Source organism: Enoplosus armatus, chromosome 2, assembly GCF_043641665.1.
Source record: "Enoplosus armatus isolate fEnoArm2 chromosome 2, fEnoArm2.hap1, whole genome shotgun sequence".
Lineage (NCBI taxonomy): Eukaryota > Metazoa > Chordata > Actinopteri > Centrarchiformes > Enoplosidae > Enoplosus > Enoplosus armatus.
This window is the reverse complement of record NC_092181.1, coordinates 4,184,304-4,205,327: the sequence shown is the minus strand read 5'-3', so window position 1 is coordinate 4,205,327 and position 21,024 is coordinate 4,184,304. Positions and strand designations below refer to the sequence as shown.

Below are 21,024 nucleotides of genomic sequence, written 5' to 3'. Positions count from 1 at the left end.
AAAAGATCAACTGGAATACTTCATGACACTAGCATGCTGTGTCTGTTTGAATCCCTTTGTGGCCCCACCTGATGATACTGCACAAGTCTGAGCAGCATGGAGACCACCACTTCTTTCTGTGTGTCCAGCTCTTTGCCTGCATCTGCTTTGTTTGAGCCCCTCAACACAAACAGGTCATGGACTATTGGCTGCAGGGCTGGGATGGCTGTGGAGGAAATAAACATTTATATTACCTCCACTCCATATTCAGGTCCATTTTATTTTCTGTTAATAGCAATTATAGCAGCAAAATTTCAGTTCTTTGTTCTCATTTTCTTAATTAAGCCACTTCTTTCAAATCATTATATGAACCAATAAACTGTCCACACAACAAAACTAAACCTTAATCCTTATAGATCAAAATACTTTAACTGTGCAAAAAATACTACATTTTATTCCAAAAACAGACAAGCATGCTGGTCTTCCAAGAACAGTGAGGATGGGCTTTTGAGATCATGCTTTAGTTTTAAGTAAAGTTTAGGAAGAAAGAGTAAACTTCAGTTAAATGTGTCTACAGGTAGAAGAAATTAGGCATTGTGTATTGTGTTCCTCTCACCGTGCGTGACAGCTTTCCTGCCGCTCGCCATGATGCCGTCGCACAGCTGGATGATCTTGGGGATGCTGATTATCTGCTTGGAGTGGTAACGCTCATAAGACAGCAGCACCAGGAAGAAAAAGATGTTGGGAATGATGGCCTCCGAATCTCTGCGCCAGAAGTACAACAGGTACCAGTTTAGTTCACAGGATGGCATGGGGATATTTGAGCTAATCTACAGTCGAGTGGAAGCAAGGTTTAATCATTTGTGTAACAAACACACACAAAAAAAGTCACTACATGCACATACACAGAAAGGCCTGAGAGACACAGGTTTCTGAAAATGCCACAATACATTGCTCTTCTGCAGGACTCGCGTATGAAGAAAACATACCTGAACTGTCCCACTTCAATGTACTCAAACTGCTTCAGCACAAAGCCTATGAACACCTGAAACATAAAAAATATATTCCTGAGTGAGCTCAATTCTACAAGTTGAAGATGAGCTCATGCTAAAGCATGTGTGTGTGTGCGTTTTAACCTGATCTGAGTCCAGCAGGCAGTAGTTGACTCTGAGCTGCACAAGTTGGGCGAGCAGGTCCAGTACTTGTCTCTGCAGGGCCACAGAGGTGCTGGTAGTGTACTGCTTCAAAGCCTTGATCACCAGCGGCTCAAACAGACGAATGTGGTTGTGGATGGCATTCTGAAGAAACAAAGATGAGGCCACAGCTTTCAGAACAGCAGCACCATAGTCAGGCAAATGAGCAATGAAAATCTGCAACACATTTTTAGCTGTTCACAATCTGTACCTTGTCTCCTCTGTGGCGTGTTGCATTTGCAATGTTGGACCTCAGCTGGTTTGAAGCTTTCTGCATCACATCAAACCACCTAGAAGTGGAAAAAGAGGGCAGGTTCTGTAATGTTCTACCTGTTCTATGTTTACTTCTGTGTATTTATGCCTACTCCTGTGTCTAATCTGTGTGTTGCTTTAACTCACCCAGAGGTGTCCTGCTCCTGTTCAGCCTGCACCATGTTACGGAGACTAGCATCGGCGAGAGCCTGAGTGAAGTGAGTGTACGGCGCCATGAAGCAGTAGTGGTAGAGGCCTGGCCGCAGGTTGGACGAGCCAAGACGTAGAGCCTTGCCCTGGGAACGGCTGGGTCCGCTCAAGACTCCCTCGTACTGGGAGGCCAGGTTGGTGCCAAACAGGGTCTTCAACAGCTAAAGAAAGAGAGGTCTTCAGTTACTGCAGAAAAACGAGCAATATGCTTGTTTAAATGTGTTGTATTTTAAAAGTCTTTTCTAAATAAACTTGCTTACAAAGTTTAAAAACTATAACTTTATAAAAGCCACAGCTCTTCAACTTGGATTAAATCTGCTACGTGGATCATCAAATTTAGTCTGGAATAAGGTAAATAAAATGGAACCTTTTAAAGCAAGTCAGTACCTTTTCTGACCTACTCCCCATTTCCAACAACCTCATGTTTGTCTTAGTGTTTCAACCTTTTTCCATCCTAAAATGTGTCCGATTGTTTCAATTTTGCCCTCGTAATTTAATGACTTTGGTCTTGAATGGGACACTTTTCCTTGTGAGGGCTGCTGTCTCTGCAGGAGTAATAACTAAAGGGGACATAACCTACTATTTTCAGAAAAAACACATCTTTTATGAATTCCAATATCAGTCAGATTGGCTGGCTGTGCTTAATGCAATTTAAATGATATTTTAACTGTGATTTGTTTGGTTTTATTTTTTTAAGAAAAAATGAATTCCTCTAATTTCTGTTCTAGGAGGTGTTTCTGTAATACATTAATTCAGTGCAAACTATATTCACTGTTATGCAATGATTTCATCATCCTTTATGTTCTGCAATGCTGAGCCTATCCAGCTTGTCTAGGCTAATTTGTTGTGTCTAAAAAAGGCACAGGCAAGATGACACCCAGTTAGTATAAAACTATGTGTGTATGTATAAAGATGTATGGAACCATCGCACAGGGAACCCAATGCCTTTACAGGCCCTGTCGGCAGGAACCAGCCTCACTCTGTGTGGAGTCGCACCAGCTGCAGCACACTTCTCAGTGCTGGAACCATTAAAGACTGCCACACACAATAAATGTGACAATACAAAAAAGCTATACTCAGAGACAAACAATACTGACCTGTTGTACACAAACAGTAGCCATGGTTGGTTCTCTGGAGAAGCAGGACTTCAGGTAGCCCAAGATTTCTTCCACACACTGACAGAAAATATCATACATCATTTTAGTCAGATAGATTACCGTCAATGTGAACAAGAGTGGTTACACATCAGCTCATATGAAACAAATTAATTTGCTTCCATCCAGTCCAATCATCCGGAACCTCCTCCTTCCTGTTCCCACTAATATCTACACTTTAACAATGATTTCCAATAGAGCATCTTTACCTTGCTGATGTCATGCAGTGTGGCCAGCTCCAGCAGCTGAGACAGAACATCTAGAGTAGAACGCAGGAAACCTCCAAACTTCTCCTGGCTACTGTGGAGGTCCAGCGTCACCTAGGAGAAAAAGACAATTAATGCCACCAACCACCATCTAGGCTATTTGTAAAACACATTTCTGTCATGATAGGAAGTAGATTAAAATAGATTTGTGTTCTGACCTTGTAGTTGGCATGTGTTGCTTTGAGGACATCATAGAGCTTGAGGTAGGGTGGCAGGTGGTAGAAGCTGCCAAGGGTGGTAGATTTGTTTATGGCCGTTGACCCTGTGCTGTCTGCTGGCCTGCCTGCTCACAAAAAGCACATTGAACTTATTAAATGTTCACAGACACCTCGGAGAGATTATCTGTACCTGTGGTAGTGTATGGTCAGGCGTGCATGTACCTGTGTTGACCTCATTGCTTTTCTTTGGGCTCATAGGGACAGCACTGGGCTCAGCAGCCTCCTTCTCCTTGCCTTTTCTTCGGATGGGACTGAGGGAGGGTGTGTTGCTCAGAGAGGGGAGAGTTGCCTAAAAAGTAGCAAACAGCGTACAAAAACTTAACTCAACACAACGGCCTTCTTGTGGATGCAACTTGTCATAATAAGCAGATAAAATGTGGCTTACAAATGATCGCTTTGACGAGGAGTCAATCAAACCAAGCAACTCAAAGACTCTGAACAGTTACCTTAACTGCTGGTCCAGGCGGTGTGTCATCCAGCACATGGGCACAGATGTTCAGGACCTTCAGTAGGTGGGAGAAGAGCTGCTCCACCATGGCCACCAGGTAGCGCTCCGACAGCCCTGCCCAGGGTTCCTCCATCTTATTTGGGCCACTGGTGTTACCACTGCTGCCTTCTTCCTCTCCAGCCAATGGGTTGTGCATGCATTTAGGAGCCACAGCTGGGGACATGATTAAGAGACTGGTTAATCAATAACAGGTCACTGCGTGCGTTATCCTGAAAGCTTTGTGTGAGTGAATGGTGGTGTGTTTGTAAATACAGAATAATTGAACTTAATTTGAACACCAGGGTCAGGTCAAATTTGTAAGCGTGTTACCCACCAGCAAGCAGATTGCCAGAGAGCAAAAGTGCATCCTGGTGTGCAGAGAGATCCAGTGGAAACCAGGCGGAGGACAGTAAGGAGAGGACCATGTTGGCCATTCCCACTGTCAGAGTCCTCCGCTCAGTGTCTGGTGCAGATGAGGAGGTGGTTGAAGAGGCTGGAGCACCACTGGGCTGTGACAAACTGCAGAACAGAGGGACAAGGACAGAAGATAATCAGGTGTGTATAGAGAAAGAGTAACTGGAGAGCAAGAGTAGTGTGTTGTCTCGCATGAAATTGGCATTAAATGTATAGGTAAAAGGATGAATATATGAGTGACAGGGTGCACAAACCTGAGGGCCCTGCCCCTGCTGCGGTTGAGACTAGAGCGGGAAGAAAAGCTGCTACTGGAGCTAATATAGCCGCAGTGCCAGCCTGTGCTCCAAGTACACACTGGAAAATTTGAAGCCAGGAGACACAAGGCCTCACAGCAGCCAAACTGCAGAGAAACAGAAAAAGGAATGGTACTTAAACATGTAATCTTGGAAATTCACACACACACAAAACGTATTACACAGCAGGCAAAAAAAAAAAAAGGTAAAGCGTGTCTGACAGCTCACAGTCAGGGCTCTGGAGGTAGAGGAGGTGAAAGCATGGGAGACGGCGGTAACAACTCTGGACAAATTGTTCTCCAATGTGACATCAGACACGGCGTTGGACAAATTGAAGCCTCTGTACGTCCTAGCAGACAGAGAAAAGAGTTCCTAAAGGATTGTGTTCTGTGACTTTGTCATGAGCTTTGTAATTGAACCACAAACTTAATAATCATTTCTGATCACACTCAAAGCAGCCTATGAGCTATGACAGCACGTACCTTGTGATTGTGCTAACTGTGAACTGGGAGGGGGGTTGTGTTTCATGCATCAGGAGCTGCAGGTAGACTGAACTCTGGTCCCGGGCAATAGCCACTACTGGGTCCACTTGACCCTGGTCACAGTCATAGAACAACCTGGGAACCAGCCTGGTAGAGAGAGACATGAGGGAAAGGTTAGAGGAGAATGAGAAAAAAAACACTGTTTTAATAAACTGCACTAAAATCAAATCAAAGTGTGCTTGTCCACAGTAAAGTCCAGTACAAGAGGTGTTAAAGGCAATACAGTACATGAGAAGTAACCGTGTACCTGCTGACAGCCGAGGCTGCCACATGTCGGACTCTTGGGTCATCATCTCCCAACAGACGGATGACCACATCATTCAGGACTCTGTCCTGCAGCCGCAGTCGCTACATAAAGAAGAATGTGGACAAATTAGGGACCACAGTCTCAGCAACTCAAGAAAACTTTTCAGGATACACCCGGCATGTGTTTGTCTAAAAACAAAAAGAAAAACAAAGACGTGCATTTCTACAGCAAGATTACAAGGAAGTAGAATGGAGAACTTACCCCAGTGAAGTGATGATTCCCTTTATGCAAAGTCTCAGTTTTCCTCTCCAGGAAATTAACTAACCTAAAAGAGGAAAGAGTGAATATCTTTCATAGGGAATACATTAAAAGTTGAGCTTTGTTGCATTTTTACTGTTAAAAAAGCGAGATACTGTATCTAAAAGATATTGTTAATGTGTAGGATCTAGTGATTTTGAAAGTGCAGCCCACCCGTGACAGCAAGATGCCTGAGCACGTAGCTCCAGTGACACAAAAAAAAAAGAAAGATAAAAATTGATCCTACCGGAAGTCCATCTCAGCCAGGGTCTCCAAGAGTTCAGTGCGAACAAGCCAATAGGAGGAGTCCCTCAGAGCAAGCAGGTCTATCACCAACTGCAGGCCGAGCTCACTCAAGGTGCTGCTGCACACAGTCATGATGCAGTGCTGAAACACACATAAATAAGGTCAGACACAAACACACGGAGCACAGATTACAGACACACTCGTACAGATCCGTCTTACCCTCACTGCAGAGCAAGCCAGCTTGCAGGTGACAGAGGATTCATCTTTCAGAGTTTTCCGGAGGAAAGGTACCAAGTCCACCAGGGACAGAGGGTTACCTGGAGAGCAACAGGACAGACATGTTGAAAGCTTGGATAGTATTTGATGGTTGTCCCTCACCTGTCCGTACCTAGACAAATGCACCTGCACAAATCCTCCCCTCTCCTCCAAACACACACACTAACCTGTTGCACTCTGCACACCGGCCAGCCAGGTGTGTATGTTGTAACGCGTTTTGGTGAGTGCTGCCTGTATGATGGCTGCACAGAGGATGGCTGTGGCCCCTCTGATCTGGGGGTCCCCATGGTCAATGAGGCCTAGCATGTCACTGATATACTGCTGCTCTGCAAGGGGACAGAGAAAGAGGGCAGGGTCAAAGACACACTAAGGGCACACAAATACAGCTGTCAACTGACATTATGACATGTCACAGTAGGAAAAGCAAATGAATGATGGCTGAATTCCATTTAGCTGCTTCAGTTTCAGGGTATAATATTTCAGAATAGCTCGGCCCACCTTCACCCTGAGCAGAGGTCTAATAAACCTGAATAAGCAGAAACACCTGTGTGGGTGTGCAGAGCTTCTAAATCTTCCCCTTGAAAATTGTATGATGTTGTTTTAAAATCACTAATAAAAACCTTAGACTCAGTGAGCTGAGTGATTATTATTGCAATATTAGTTGTGCATAAACGTTACCCCCAACGAAGGCCTTTTGTTAATACTGACCTGTGTCACGCATCATCTAAATAGATTTTTATGCCCCTACCTTCAACTGGAATGCCGTCCAGCGGCTCCAGGTAGAGGGAATTAAAGAAGGCTTCAGGATGCAGCGCTGCTGCTGCTCCAACACAGCTGACCGCCAGAGCCTTCACACTCACTCGCACCTCCTTGTCAGGGGTCAGACCTGGAAAAACAGCACAGCAAAGATTGACATACACACACTCACAATGATAAAAACAAGAAAGAAAACATTGAGGTTGTGTCTCTCAATCTCGTTCCTTGATTAAAATATTGTTCTGTGATGATAAAGTTTAAGGTTTTATATCATAGTTGTGTCAATAAAATGCATTAATTAGTAGACAACCAAGGAGTTACCCCTATGAACATTTGCAGCTTTTAAGGTCATGTGTTTATTAAGGCTTTCATCATAGCCATGTCTTCCAAAGATCAAACTAACTAATAAACAGAAGATATAGTTTAACAGTTGACCAAGTTGAGCATCTACTTATTTAGACTTGTATCATTCCATTTGTAGGCAAATAGGATGATTTTTTGGTATATTTTGAGCAGTTTTGAGAACACTCACCATTCTTTTGTCCTGTCAGCAGGAAGGAAGCAGCGAGGAGCCGTACACAGTGCACCAGAGGCTCCACCCCCTGGTCTGTATAATGTCCAATTGGACCCTTTATTCGCGATGGCTAAGAAGCAGGCAGTTAAGTTAGTGACAGACACATAATACATTTTGCTTCTTCTACGTTCCGGTGCATAATACTGGCATGGGTCCTTTTGTGTGGGTGTGTCTTTACCTTGTTGTCAGGTTCGGGTTCAGCAGGTTCGTCTTTTGGTATGAAGCGGTCCACACTGCTGTCTGAACCCTGCCGGTTGTGACCTCTGCCTTCGAAGAGATGAGGCTTGCTCAGAGCTGCACACAAACACAAGTAGACACAAGACGAATAATCAAAGCTTTTTATCGATAAGCAGAACCTGTCTTCAATGCAAACCAGTGCTTCTGTGTATATGTGTGTGCACATTTGTGTAAGCAAACATACCAAGTGCTGACTGCAGGAATGGCTCTGGAGGTTCTTCTTGGGAGGAAGGTGCTGCTCCTTCATCTTCTTCATCCTGTAGCGTTCCGATCTGCATCCCAGAGTACTGGCTCTCACTGCCATCCAGCACCTTATGGACAGACACACAGAGCAAACATGTCCAGAGGGGAACCAAACTTACTTTACATAAACACAAATGTAACAAATTAGGAAATGCAACCGCATGCATAGGATGCCTTACTGCTTCAGACTCATTCATTATTGAGTTAGATTTGCTGGATTGAGGACAAAGACAAAGCATAACAAACAACGACTAAAATTGCAAGTCAAACAAACGTTGCCCTTTTAAAACTTTACTGAATCATGCTCTGGTCAACACAATTTACAGCAAATCAACAACACACAGGAAAAATCACAGGCTTGAGAACTCTGCAATTGTGGTTACCACAATCCACCAGAGGAAGAGCAAGCTTTTGATCCAAACTATTCAACTTTGAAATTAATTCCTCTTGGATCAAGTAAGCAGGTACTATTTTTACTAGATAAACTACATACACACAAGATACACACAACGTTTTTACAGGTAACTCGTTTTTCTGAGCAAGGTGTATGAAGTACTCTTAATCCTTAATTAATTGTTTCTCCAGGTTTGGCCTCCGCTGGAACAAAAGCCTGTCACAGCCTCTCGAAAAGGTAGAGGGAACCAAATCTGAAAGAAAACTATTAAAAAGGAACATTTGGTCTTCATGCTTCTACTTTGAACTCTCCACTGCAAGCCATCATCATGGGATGTCGGGGTTGCTTGTTTTAACAAACGTCTTTCAAAAGAATCTCATTTTTTTGGGAGGGAATCACTGGAAACGAGGAAAAGAGGGGGCATGATGTATTGTCAATGACAACAGACGGGGAAAGTAGCATTAAGCAGGGCAAATTCTGTGCATGGGCTGTGACGAACAAGCGAACGAAAGGAGAAAGAATGGAGAAAGCCAAAAGTTTCCAGACAAGCAAGCCCCTCCCACTCTGTTCAAAGTGTCCAATTGGCTGACCTTGTCACTAGTGCTAGAGGAGGAGGTGGCATAGAAGGAGGAAGAGGAGGAGAAAGAGAAAGAAGAAGACGAAGAGGAGGCAGTGTAGACAGAAGAGTCGCTGTCTGTGGCATCGGGACCCTCGGTGGAAGTTGGCGAGGGAGGGGACGGCTCAATCACCCGCGGCAATGGAGTGCGCGACTGCGACGGAGTGGGGAGAAGGATAAAGGAGAGGGGGCCATAGAGGTAGAATTGTTAGAATGGACAGTCTCACACCAAAATGTCTGGAGGGGAGCACGTTACATGACCTGCCACACCAAGAGTGTGGTATCACATGTTTTCCCATATATTTTAAGGAGCATATCTTCACTTCCATTTCAGATTATACCAACATGAACGGCACCCTGCGGTCACACAAAATTGGTTTCAATAGTGTACAACATGAACTGAAGCTAATGGCTGTCTGTAAGGTAAGATAGAAAATGAAAGAATTATACTATGATTTTGGGAATGGTTTACAGCCATTTTAAGTGTATGCAATTTGTAGTTAATGGGCTAAAACACGCAAAACCACTGATAAGGCCCTTTAATGTTTAAAACAATGTGGGGAATGGAAGCAAGAATGAAAATTTTGTCCATTCTACAAATCCTAATTCTATGAAGTGTAGCATCATTCATAAACCGGGAACTACGCCATTAGGGACATCAGAGTTCACAGTTAATTATAGCATTACATGGTAATTAAGTCTTTCAGTGTCTAGGGAAGAACGCTGTCCTCTGTATTTCACATACACATATACACAGAATTAAAGTACTGTATGTTCAGCATGTATTCTCCAACCTTATCTCACTCGCATGCCCACACAGTCACACTGACCAGTTCTGCTACGTCCGAAGGGGTGACAGCTGAGTCTGGTCCCTCTGTGGTGGTCTGGGAGGAGTCACTGGGTGGAAGCGAGCGATCATTAGTGCCTAGCAGAGTCCCACCTTCTCCTAAGGGCCCTCCCTCCGGCGTGGCATTCTCTGGCGTGGTATAGTCAGCAGTCTCTGGAGTAATGTTGGCCCCGCCACTGGAGCTCCGACTCAGCATTTCCTCCTCGTTGTCGTTGGGTGACTCGGGAGTGTCGGATGCAGATGTCCCGCCTCCGCCGCCGCCCTGCTCTGAGGAGGCACTGAGGTCCACAGAGTCGCCAGGCTGCAGGGTATGCTGGGAGGAGCGTGGCTGCTCAGTGATGATGTCCACCTGGGCTGCGGAGGAGCCGTCTGCACCAACGACTGACGCTGAAGGAGAGAACATACACAAAGCATATTTTTTACTGTGTAGTCAGTAAGACTGCCATAGTTGCTGATCACTTTACATTCTGCCTCCTGGTGGGTGCATCTCACCTGTGAAGGCACCAGTGGTGACCTCTGTTCTCTCAGCGTCATCCTCCAACCCATCCTCCTCGCCAGAAAGCATTTTACCTGAAAACAACATCATCATCAGCACAAACACTAGCTGAAGAGAGGGAGGAGGCTAAAACCTAAGTGGTGTAATTTTACCTTTGAGTGCATTAAAAACTAAATCAACAACAACCTCAGATTCTCTTGGATATATACATTAAAAAGTAAATATTGTGCATTTTTAACAATATATCAAGAATTTGAAGGATAATCAACCACCGTAGGTGACTCAGTCGGCGGTACATTTGCCCTAACCCCGACCAAACGTCAGTAAGAGGGTCGAGGTGAGCAGAGGAGATAAATAGACTAGTCACCTCTCTGTTTCCTGAGAAGGAGTGGACTGCAGGAAGACCCTCCCCCCGCTGCAAATGGCAGGAAACAGGAAGTAGAAACAGGACGTGAAGAAGAGAAAAGCAGCAAAAGCTCAGAAAGACTCAGGAAACAGAACAATTATAATGAGGAATGAGTTAGCAAGCAAAGAAAAAGGCCATGAACACAGACCAAAGCAGAAACTAGAGTAGAGCAACAACACAGCTTAGTTGACTAATTACCTGGCAAAGTCAGTCAGTAAGGGTTAATGAATTAAAAGCTACCTGAAGCAGATACACTGGCGTCCCAAGACGCTGTAGAGCCCACATTACATTGTCCAAAGGGATAACAAGCTTTATAAACAGTCCTGACAGATTGATATGTTTACCAATGAGCTCGAGGATGCTGCCGGACCGTGCGCGGCTCTCTGTGTCCTGGCGAAACACGGTGCCGTGTGAAATGCTGCCGGCGGTGATGAGCATGTGCAGAAGCTCAGGTGGGGGGGTCCTGAACATCTGCTGCAGGAGCTCCAGAGCCGCTGTAACCACATTGTGATCCCAGTGCTGTGTGTAGTGTAGGGTCAGCTCGTACACCTTCAGACACACACAGAACGTTTAGCCAAAACTCTATAATTAATAAACAAAGAGACATCCACAAAGACTCTCTTCTCTCTACCTGTAGCAATTGTTCAGGTGTTGGCTGTACATCAGCCTCCTTCCTCATGACTCCAAAGCTTCCTTTGAGGCTGGTGGTGTTGACTTGCTGCTGCAGCAGAGGCATCAGGTAGCGAAGAGTTAACAGCACCCCCAGAATTAGGTGGCTGGGGTGCTCCTCATCCACGGGAACCAGCAGACCTGGAAAAGGGAAAGAACGTCAGTGTGTGTGTGTGTTTCCTTGTCCTATATGAATCTCTGTAGCCTAGGTACTAAAGCTAAAAGCAGTTTGATAGCAAACTAGCTCACAAATATTAGCTGAAATATAAATGAAAAACTAGGCGAGAAGATGCATGTCATGCGAGTATGTATGTGAGTGTGGGCCCGTGTGTGTCCTACCCAGCAGCACATTAAGGAGCCAGGTGTAGAAGTAGCTGGTGCGTCTGGAGTGTTGGCACACGCTGACGGCTGAGCTGGCTGCTGTCCGTCTGATGGTGGGGGAGCTGGACTTCAGGTTGGCCACAAAAGACTTCAGCAGCACCTGGAACCAAAAGGGTTGCACTATGATGAAAACAAGCTTTCAGGGTTTACAGATATGCATGAGTCCTCATGCAAGTGTTCCATTACTGCATTTTATTTTTTTGGCAGTAATTTTTTTTAGTTGTGTTACAAATTTTTTTTTATCTACAATATTTAGATAATGATAGATTTCTGACTGTGCTGGAAGGGAGCCAGTCTTTAAATGTTTATGGAGAAATGTTTAAGCTTATTTTTGATTTGCTGGAGAGCAGAATAAGCAGGAGAGGAAACACCAAATCTCCCAAGACAAAAGATGAAGCAAAACAATTATCTGAAAATATTTATGATTTATCTAATTCACATAACACACAGTTTCAATGTTTCTGCTTTGTGTGGATACCTTGATCTCGCCATCATTGGCGAAGTGTCCCAATGAGGCCATGATCTTGGGCATTGCAGCAGCCAGTGTCTCCTGTACTGTCTCCTCCTGCCGCTTGGTGATTCTGGCGAGGCACGGCAACAGGTTGACCAGGTAGGGTCTGGACCACAAGAGATGGAGGGAGGGGTAAGAATGCAAACAGAGAAAAGCACTAAAAAGCATTTAAAACTGAGTTAAACAGTGATGTCGCTTCCCCTACCCACAGCTGGTTGTGACACAATATATATATATCTTTTTAAATATGGTTGTCATGTGAATTAAGTCAAAAGCCATTTTCAGGCATTTGTGTGTATACCTGCATTTCTGTGGTCTGATGAGGTGGGCAAGCTCAGCAAACCTCCACAAAGCTGCTCTCAGACTCCGAGAGGCACCGTTCTACAGAACAGACCAGACACGTAAACACTCATTTCACCATTTCTGCCATCACTAGTGGAGTATTTTATAAAAGACACATCAAGTGTATTAAACAACTCACCACACAGACAAACATCTCATTACCTTTTTAATTTCTTTGTACAGCTCCAGCTGCAGTCGAGGCAGGTTGGAGTCCATCAGCGCCTGAAGATAAATATCAAAATGATCATCCTGGCCAACATAGCTGATTCAACAATACCATTTACTACTTACTGATTTTAGTTATTATATTATATTATACTATTATGTATAGTTATAATATGATAATTATAAGTATCATTGTTTATTGCTTTTAAATTGATTGATAAGGTGATAACACATGTGGTTACATCATGCAAACCTAGATCAAGGCTCATTATTCTGTAAATGTCCTCAGTCAGTTCCAACTGAAAATTAATTGATGATCAACTTATTGTCCCAATACTGAAGGAAAAAACTAGGGACAACATTGAAAAGAGCCTTGCTGGAGGGAAACGGGGTCCTGCTCACTTTGATGATTTTGTTCAGGCACTCGTCGGCTACCATCCGGACATCTGATTCACTGTCATCACTGCAGAGCAGAAACATCTCCATGGCGATGCCAAGCAGTTTCTGAAACTCTGGAGATGTTCTGCTCCCAGGACCATAGAGAAGAAAAGTGAGGCAAATGTCATTACGCACATAAATATTCAGCTCAACAGATATTGTTTGTATATGTCAATAACACTATTCTGAACTGTTCACACATGAACCACTCGAATGAACACACCCACACAAGTGACATTCTTCCATTCAGCAGTATTTCACTCAAAAGTTTTTCACAGGCCATCCTGAATTCCTGCCTTTCCTCACACACACAGATTAGCCCTAGAGTAGCTAGGTAGTTTATCAGATTTAATGAGAGAGAGAGAGAGAGAGAGAGAGAGAGAGAGAGAGAGAGAGAGAGAGAGAGAGAGAAAAAAAACCTGTCTAGTACCCAAAATGGCTTAGGTCATTGTTATCATCACTGAAAAAAATAAAGAAAAGTTAAATCAGCAAGGCCTACCTCAGAGACTGAGCCACAATGTTTTCACATATTGTTAGGCAGTGGGTGACCCTGTCCTTCTTTGTGGTAGCCTGTTCCTTTTTCCTGTGAAAGACAAAAGATGGGGAGGATGAGAAGAAGGGACAGAAAGCAAGAGGCAACAAAAGACAAGACAACGAGAGAACGAATGGAGAAAACGATGGGGTTTAGAGACTGAGGCATTACATCCGTGAAACTCAACTCCCGGACATTATTCCATCTCTAAACAGGAACCTAATTAAATCTCTTGCTAAGAGCCAAACAACCCAATGGATGAAATACTGAATATCAGAAGTCAGTGCCACCCCATGAAACACTGCAACACTGGCCACTTGTGTAGATATCACTGAAAAGACATCAACTAAAGAGATCCCCATGAGGGCATCATTTACGCCATTAGTGATGTCATTTACCAAACATATGTAATCAGCATAACGACATGTATAATGAACACAGGATGTAGAGTTGAAAGATGAATACTTGTTGTGCAGCTAATTCAAGGAAGCTCCTGTTTTTTTCAGTATGTAACATGCAAATAAGTAGCAATGTTCTCTATGGCTACATAACTGATATAAATTGTGACCCCCCCCGTGTATGAACCCTCTAAACACTACAACCATCATGCATAACAGTGCAAGCTGTAAACATGGTAAACTCCTTAGTGATGTGCCTATATCAAACACCTGTGATCATAACTAGGCTAAGATTTTGTCCAACTTGCTCATGACTTTCTGTATATAATAAGAATGATCATATGAGAGCAAATCAGCTGCGGTTTTTGGAGCCAGGCACCACAGCCGCTTTCCACCAACTGCAGAAGCTCAACGCATTATTGGAGAGACCTGGCTTACCCCTAAGCTAAGTCCTTGTTGGCTCACCAAATTTAAAACAGAGTTTCAACATCTAATCCTATGCAGGAAAATAGCTTTCAGCCTTTACATAGACTAGAAGTTGCTACTACTTTAATACAACAAAAGCATGATTAATAACATGTTTACATGTATGACATTAGTGTTAGACCGTCTAACTAATAAATATTGTATACTAATCATAAAATGCAAACAATCTATTATAGAGAGTATACTGCTGACAACAGATGAAAATAACCAATTTTTAGGGACCTCTGGACAGGCAGATGAGCCAGATGACTTTTAGCACCAAACCCACTTTAACAGAGCTCCTTGAAATGAATGACTGAGCTGAATAACACATGGAAGAAGTAGAAGGGATGGTACTGTCATTACTGAAGGTGTTTGACATGTGTTCATTGGAGGAAAAGGATTGGTTCTTTGTGCAGGGGCACAACAAAAACAAGGCATACAGCCCTAGTCGGTGCAGCACCTCTTGCTCCGTGGACCAGGATCGGGTGCGATGGACAGGCGTAAATGACGTCAGTACAAGAGGCTATCATATACATGCACCTGGTCTTCGGCAAACGTAGCTATGATAGGTAGCATTCAGTGCAATTAACGACTTAATATTACCCTCAAATTGTGAACTTGTCTCTCCAAACAGAATAGTTCTTCAGAGATCAACTTATTGACAATGAACCTTTTAATGGGTCCCTGACCCCTTTAGCAGGTGCGTGGGCATCAATTAGCGGACGCCTTCTATGTTAGCCATCATTCAGCTAGTCTGACCCTAAAATCTGCCTAGCTGACACTGAAATGTTAACGTCAAGCGAATAAGCCTCGATAACGATTGGTACAATGTCGTAGTACATTTAAAACAGTAGAGAAGTTTAAATAACAGCTTAGACTATGGTTGCTAGCTTGCATATTAGCGTAACTAGCCTCAAGCCAGCATTAAACCTTGGTTACCTGAGAGGCAATGACGTTAGCTGGCGAGCTAAGCTGCCTGTGTAGCCCAGCTGCTGTTGGCTTGCCATGCAATCGCAATAAGACAAAAAATCCACTTACTGCCTCTGGACAAGCTCCTCTGCGGTTGGTGGTCCCTGTTGCTGCTGGAAAGACTTCAGAGACTCAAAGGCCTTCATCAGTTTTTCCATGGTGGCCATTTTAGCAATCAACAGTAAGCAAGCTAGCTTGGATAGCTAATATTTACTATGTGAGCTAACTAGCTAGCACAGTGGTGGCAAGTTAGCGCACGGAGAGAGCAAGCGGTGCGTAGTGCGACGAGAGTGCTAACACTGCTCGCGACAACTACCACCGGCTCTCTGCCTTCTCTTCGTGCAAGATATGTCCTATTCTTTCACAATGTTATTCCTAAATGAACAAAATGTTGGTCGATAATAAGCCATCTTTTAATGCAGCGCTGCGTTCCCCGACAAATCAAACCAGGAAGTAGCATCTGTGAGAGCCTGACAGAGATGGCAGGGGTGCAAAGTCAGCGGCCAATCAGACTGCGGCTTTATGTTGAGTGACTTGAGAAAGAACCAATGAGTGACCGTGATGTTTTTTTTTTCTTTTGTTGTTATTGTTGCTGTCACGGGACCGTTGAAATCCAGATTGTAGAAACATATTTGAGCAACACCGATGTGCTAGCTGTGGCTAGCCGTGCGCCAAGAAAGATGAGTGGGAGGTGTGACAGTGGGGAGGCTAAGAGAGCTTCCTATGAATCAAATCAAGGAGAGGAAGATATGTAAGGAAATCTAACTTACCGGGCTCTCAACTTCACGTACACAATTACAGTGCACCTCATTAAACCCACTATCACGGACTCGTTGTAAGGGCAGGGAATGAATGGAGAAAAGACAACCGCCCAATAGAAAGAAATCTATAACTTTCATGTGTAATGAAATCCTATGCGATGGATGAAGGAAGTAGTAGTGAGAGCTTTAATAAAGTCCTACCTGCAGCAAATATCCTCTAATGCCACCAGTGCAGATACTCATTGTGGCTTGGACAGAGCATTAGTCTTGTCAGCATGACAGTATTTTCTATTTCTTATTTTCTCGCTTTTATGCCGATTTATTCACAACAAACAGATTAACATATGACACAAATGAGTCAAGACACAAGTATTTTTATACAAATGGCAGTGTATTATTTCATAATTACAAATGTCAGATATGGTACAACAACCAGTGATACAACTTGTACAAGAATTAACAATGACTGCAGTGGTTGAACGACATGACTGTACAGATACAAAAAAGAAGAAAAATCAAGAAGTCCCAGGCCCCGTCTGAATACCAATAATGCATTTGTCATTCCTCCCTTCCTTGAAAATATCACTTATCTGACATATCTGGACAGAGGAGTGTGAAACCCCGGAGAACCTCCAGGCATTTATCGGTGGTTATCCCAAAACTAGACTCAAGTGACATCAAGGAACTGAGGATCTCTCACTTCTAAACGTTGCTGGTGAGCACCATCCCAGTTTTCATGGGGAGAGACTCACCATCACCGCCTCGGAGGAAGGCAGGAGAGAAGGAATGCTTGTCATGTATTCAAACGGGGCCAACTCAGCTGGTCACCTTGCCATTTATAAAGTTGTCCTCAGATACCAGTGAGATATGTTGGCACTAGAAGGTCATCATTTACATATACAAGGAACCTGAAGTATTACAAACCGATACATGCTTGAGTAATAAAACATATGTATTTTTTTTAAAACAGGCATTACAATGCACTTAGTGCGGACATTCAAAACTGTTGAGCTGTTTAAAGTTCCTTTATGTGAAGGAATTTCTCTCTGAATGGACGGAATGATAAAGAGTTTGAAAACAAAGGCGGGGATGCCAGAACTTAAGTGGGTAATTGGCACATACAATAAAGGCTGTCAGTCTTCAGTAAATTTTTCGAATAACAAAACAAGTTGGATTTACTTAATGTTGCTTTTGGTATCATTGGCAAAAAAGTTAAAGACACTTCCTATAGTCATTGTCAAAACACACCATAGTGCAATGAAACTAAACAGACTTTCTTTACTGCTGTATGGATGGTGTAAGAGTTAAGTTCAAACAATGACAGAGGCATGGGTGGCAAACAGTTTAGTTTCCCTGTGAGAGTGAGTGGATGTGTGTTAGAGCTTAGTTACATGTTAGAAATACATCATTTACAAGGTTTTTGAGGCTAAAGAGCTAAAAGGCTAAAATCTACATAGGCAAGAGAAATCAGCTTCAAAATGTGCCTGAGAGCAACAAAAAAAAAAAAAAATAACAAAGACACTCAAGAAACCCAAGTGACGACAAGCCAGCAACAGCTAGATGCACGCGTTCGATTCCTGATTTTTGATAATGGAATGTGCAACAGGGGACAAAGATTTTAGAATGAGCCAACTCTCCAAATTAGTCAACAGCATGGGGAATTACATGCGTACCATTTTAGTTGTAAGCGGCCATGAATAGTTTCATAATAATTCAATTGAGTGACATTCAAGTCCCTACATGATTTTGAACTATTGTATTGTATTGTTGTACTTCAATGCATTAGATTGAACAAAAGCTGCATTTGCATACAGTGTAATACACGCACACGCACACACACACACACAAAGCTAACATGTCCAGATTGGGTATTCACAGCATTAAAACAGGTGGTGGTGAGTAAACAGCGACTGCCTCAAAAGCAAAATGGCTTCAAATGCCTCTGAAATGCCAATGAGAACAAACGAATAGAGAACATAATGAATCCTGATTTGAACATGTGGGGAAATGTACAGAATATGTATTTGTTCATGATTGGTTCACTTAGAAGGAAAACACCTCTATGATGAAACAAAAGTGCACAACAACTGTGGCTCTGCAAAGTGGTCGAGTGTTCCTATACACGGATGATGGTAACTCTGCAGGCAGGAGTTTGCACATTATTCCTCCTCGTCTACACACATACAAGCAACTGTCATTGCTGTGAGAGAACAACATACAGGATCTCAATGGAATAGTTAAAAGGTGGGTGCTATTACGATTAAGAAATGTTATTTTCATCTAGTACAAACACAGCTAAAGCCACGGGATCTAACTGAAGGTCTACTAGCAGGATATGTGGCTGTCGGGCATCGTGCGATCTATGATCAATGGGCACAGAGGCCGAAGCAGGCTGTATCTTGACTCAGCGCAGAGGCTAATAGCTGCTGACAGCTGAATCAATGGAAGTTAGTTTGATGCAACAGCAATTTGCTATCTAGTTGAAGCCCTTGTCAGCTGCAGGTCAGATCTCTGATACGGTTGCCATCATCCTCATCATCATCATCTGTGTCTATGTTCCAACTCGCTCTCCAGTCCCTAGGCTTTCTGGTATACTAAAAATATGGGTGGCAAATTACTAGGATAGTTCAAGGGAAAGGATTTCTGCTCTGCACATGAAACATGTTTATAATAACTGGACACGTTAAAAGAAAAAAAAAAACAACAAAAGAAAGCCAGGTAGTACAAAAAAAAAAGATGAGGAATAAAGAAAGATAAAATCACCCAAAACTGTTTTGCCTGAGTGAATAATGTAACAGACTTTGACTTTGACAGCTGTGCTCCCGAAGGAAACACTGTCTGGCATCTGAAATTAATGTTTTGAGCCTTTTGCAGCTCATGAGAGATTTTTGGAGAGGTCCAGGAATGATAATTATCAGGCCTTGTATTAAGGAAAAAAGCCTCCGAAATATTTCCTTTGTATTTTAAAAGATACTTATTGTTGCACATGCTTACTTAAAGATTGTCAGGAATAAATCCATTCCATCTCTGCTAGAATTGAGTTGGTACAGGCACCTAGAAGACGGTTTACTACACACGTCATCCAGTCCAGTGCAGCCTGTTTAACTGGGCTGAGGGAAGGATTATCACTTCCAAACCAACTTTAATCAAAAGGGGGGCAAGGTGGAGATCTGGGAAACATATGGGCGGGCTGAAGCAGCATGGCATCAACACATAACAACGTTAGACTGGATTTATTTCCCCCCCATATCATTTGGATCTATGCGTTTCATTCAGATCTACCTTGAGGCTTTGAAGGGTGCGGAGGCTGAGGGTTAGTTTGGGACCAGGTGGATCTGATGTGCGAACAACACGTCACGTTGGCCAAATCAATGACAAACATATAGCACATGTAAAAACAAAAAGGCCTTATGCTACATTGAGAAAAAATAAAAAGACTACTGGTACTGTGCTTCTTAAAAAAGACTCCCCAACAACACATTATCCATACTCAGTCCAAAAGAAAAGAAAAAGGAAATAAAAATGTAATGTATGCATTCAAGTGGTACTTTTATGGCTTTTTGTACAATACAACCTTTAGTGAAAATATACATCTAGACATAAATTCAAGTACAAATGTACAAAATCTTTAAACTCATACTTTTTTCTTTAATTATAATACACTTTTAATACAGCTCATAAATACAGGTCAACATTCACTGAGTTCCTAAGATTTGCGCTCGGTTGGAGTTTGTGGTGAAGTTCAGCGGCGAAGGGGCATGGGGGAGGAGGAGGCAGGTGGAGGGAGTGGTTTAAAGTCGCGAGGGCTCTTCAATCTCGTCGTCACTGTAACCGCTCTTAAAACAGACCTGGGGAGGACCAAAAGTGAGGATATATCACTAACATTAGCAACTGTCATCACTACGCCATCTCACATGTGCAAGATGACGTCACGTTCTCCCGAGAGGTATTTCTGTAGTGCCCACGCTGATGTCCAGCACTCAAACACAAAATTGTGAACATAAGACATGCAGCAGAAGCAAGAGGTTTAGGTTTGGCAGCAAATTGTGATAAAACTGGTTATTGTGCTTTCCATAATAAAAAGGTAACAAAGAAAACTACAAATACCATGTAAATCTGCCTTTTTAATGTACTAATACATTTAATTTATTAATGTACTTCATCAAATGATGTGTAGCTTCCTTGATAGAGACCTGATAATGTTTGTAATGTATTTGCATCTTTACTATGAAGGGCTGCCTTAATTTTTTCTTTAACCTAAAAAACATGCAGAGGTAGTAGTGAGCAGTGCCTGCAGGATGAATACAACTCCAACAGTCTCCACCAATAAGATGGGGCAGGCTGCATGTACAACGCAGGGCAAAAAACGGCCACTAAGCACTCCCTGCTTCCTGTGAGGCTTATTGCTGTGAGCACATGGTGATAATTGAAGGTGACTCAGATGAGCATATTGACATTTTTGTGTCGACTCCTCGCTTATCATCTTATCTGCATTTAACCACTAAGAGATCACACTATAAAAGTGTGCCGGACCAAAAGGAGGATTTTGAAAACGGGAGGGGGGGTCCCCCTGTTTCGCCCTTGAATTCAAGGAAAGTACAGAACAAAATGAAAAGGCCTCTGTAATAAAGAACAGGTGACAGATAGCGGAAATATGTTAGTTGAGTAGCTCCTGCAACCAATAAAAGATGTTTGACCCACTTTTTTTTTTCAACCTCTTGTGATATGTGTCACTGTATCTTAAAAG

The 21,024-nt window shown here is 43.0% G+C and overlaps 2 protein-coding genes and 1 non-coding gene across 4 annotated transcripts in view; all 3 read right to left on the bottom strand.

The window, feature by feature from the left end:
- htt (huntingtin) overlaps positions 1–15,683 on the bottom strand; it is a 28,610-nt gene extending 12,927 nt beyond the window's left edge. The window contains exons 1-37 of the mRNA XM_070926670.1: positions 15,586–15,683; positions 13,649–13,732; positions 13,114–13,234; positions 12,709–12,768; positions 12,506–12,585; positions 12,172–12,310; positions 11,652–11,793; positions 11,275–11,453; positions 10,988–11,192; positions 10,605–10,652; positions 10,234–10,311; positions 9,725–10,128; positions 8,869–9,048; positions 7,826–7,952; positions 7,583–7,698; positions 7,363–7,474; positions 6,823–6,960; positions 6,242–6,400; positions 6,018–6,115; positions 5,800–5,939; positions 5,517–5,580; positions 5,256–5,356; positions 4,949–5,095; positions 4,695–4,815; positions 4,480–4,573; positions 4,094–4,222; positions 3,719–3,933; positions 3,435–3,561; positions 3,213–3,340; positions 2,998–3,108; positions 2,732–2,809; positions 1,572–1,795; positions 1,384–1,462; positions 1,116–1,277; positions 969–1,024; positions 596–744; positions 69–205 (exon numbers count right to left, since the gene is read on the bottom strand). Of these exons, the coding sequence (XP_070782771.1) occupies positions 69–205; positions 596–744; positions 969–1,024; positions 1,116–1,277; positions 1,384–1,462; positions 1,572–1,795; positions 2,732–2,809; positions 2,998–3,108; positions 3,213–3,340; positions 3,435–3,561; positions 3,719–3,933; positions 4,094–4,222; positions 4,480–4,573; positions 4,695–4,815; positions 4,949–5,095; positions 5,256–5,356; positions 5,517–5,580; positions 5,800–5,939; positions 6,018–6,115; positions 6,242–6,400; positions 6,823–6,960; positions 7,363–7,474; positions 7,583–7,698; positions 7,826–7,952; positions 8,869–9,048; positions 9,725–10,128; positions 10,234–10,311; positions 10,605–10,652; positions 10,988–11,192; positions 11,275–11,453; positions 11,652–11,793; positions 12,172–12,310; positions 12,506–12,585; positions 12,709–12,768; positions 13,114–13,234; positions 13,649–13,732; positions 15,586–15,683 (4,830 nt within the window). The remainder of the gene's footprint in view (positions 1–68; positions 206–595; positions 745–968; positions 1,025–1,115; positions 1,278–1,383; positions 1,463–1,571; positions 1,796–2,731; positions 2,810–2,997; positions 3,109–3,212; positions 3,341–3,434; positions 3,562–3,718; positions 3,934–4,093; positions 4,223–4,479; positions 4,574–4,694; positions 4,816–4,948; positions 5,096–5,255; positions 5,357–5,516; positions 5,581–5,799; positions 5,940–6,017; positions 6,116–6,241; positions 6,401–6,822; positions 6,961–7,362; positions 7,475–7,582; positions 7,699–7,825; positions 7,953–8,868; positions 9,049–9,724; positions 10,129–10,233; positions 10,312–10,604; positions 10,653–10,987; positions 11,193–11,274; positions 11,454–11,651; positions 11,794–12,171; positions 12,311–12,505; positions 12,586–12,708; positions 12,769–13,113; positions 13,235–13,648; positions 13,733–15,585) is intronic.
- LOC139281824 (small Cajal body-specific RNA 14) lies at positions 2,546–2,676 on the bottom strand. The gene has a single exon (XR_011596953.1). It is a non-coding gene; the product is annotated as a small Cajal body-specific RNA 14 (non-coding RNA).
- A 4,239-nt stretch (positions 15,684–19,922) lies between the features above and the next one.
- The window catches only part of grk4 (G protein-coupled receptor kinase 4), a 38,685-nt gene continuing 37,583 nt past the window's right edge, over positions 19,923–21,024 (bottom strand). For both annotated transcript variants that reach the window (XM_070926464.1, XM_070926463.1), the window contains exon 16: positions 19,923–20,125. Coding sequence is in view for 1 of the 2 variants with exons in the window: in XM_070926463.1 (XP_070782564.1) it covers positions 20,069–20,125 (57 nt within the window). In the remaining variant the exon portion in view is untranslated. The remainder of the gene's footprint in view (positions 20,126–21,024) is intronic.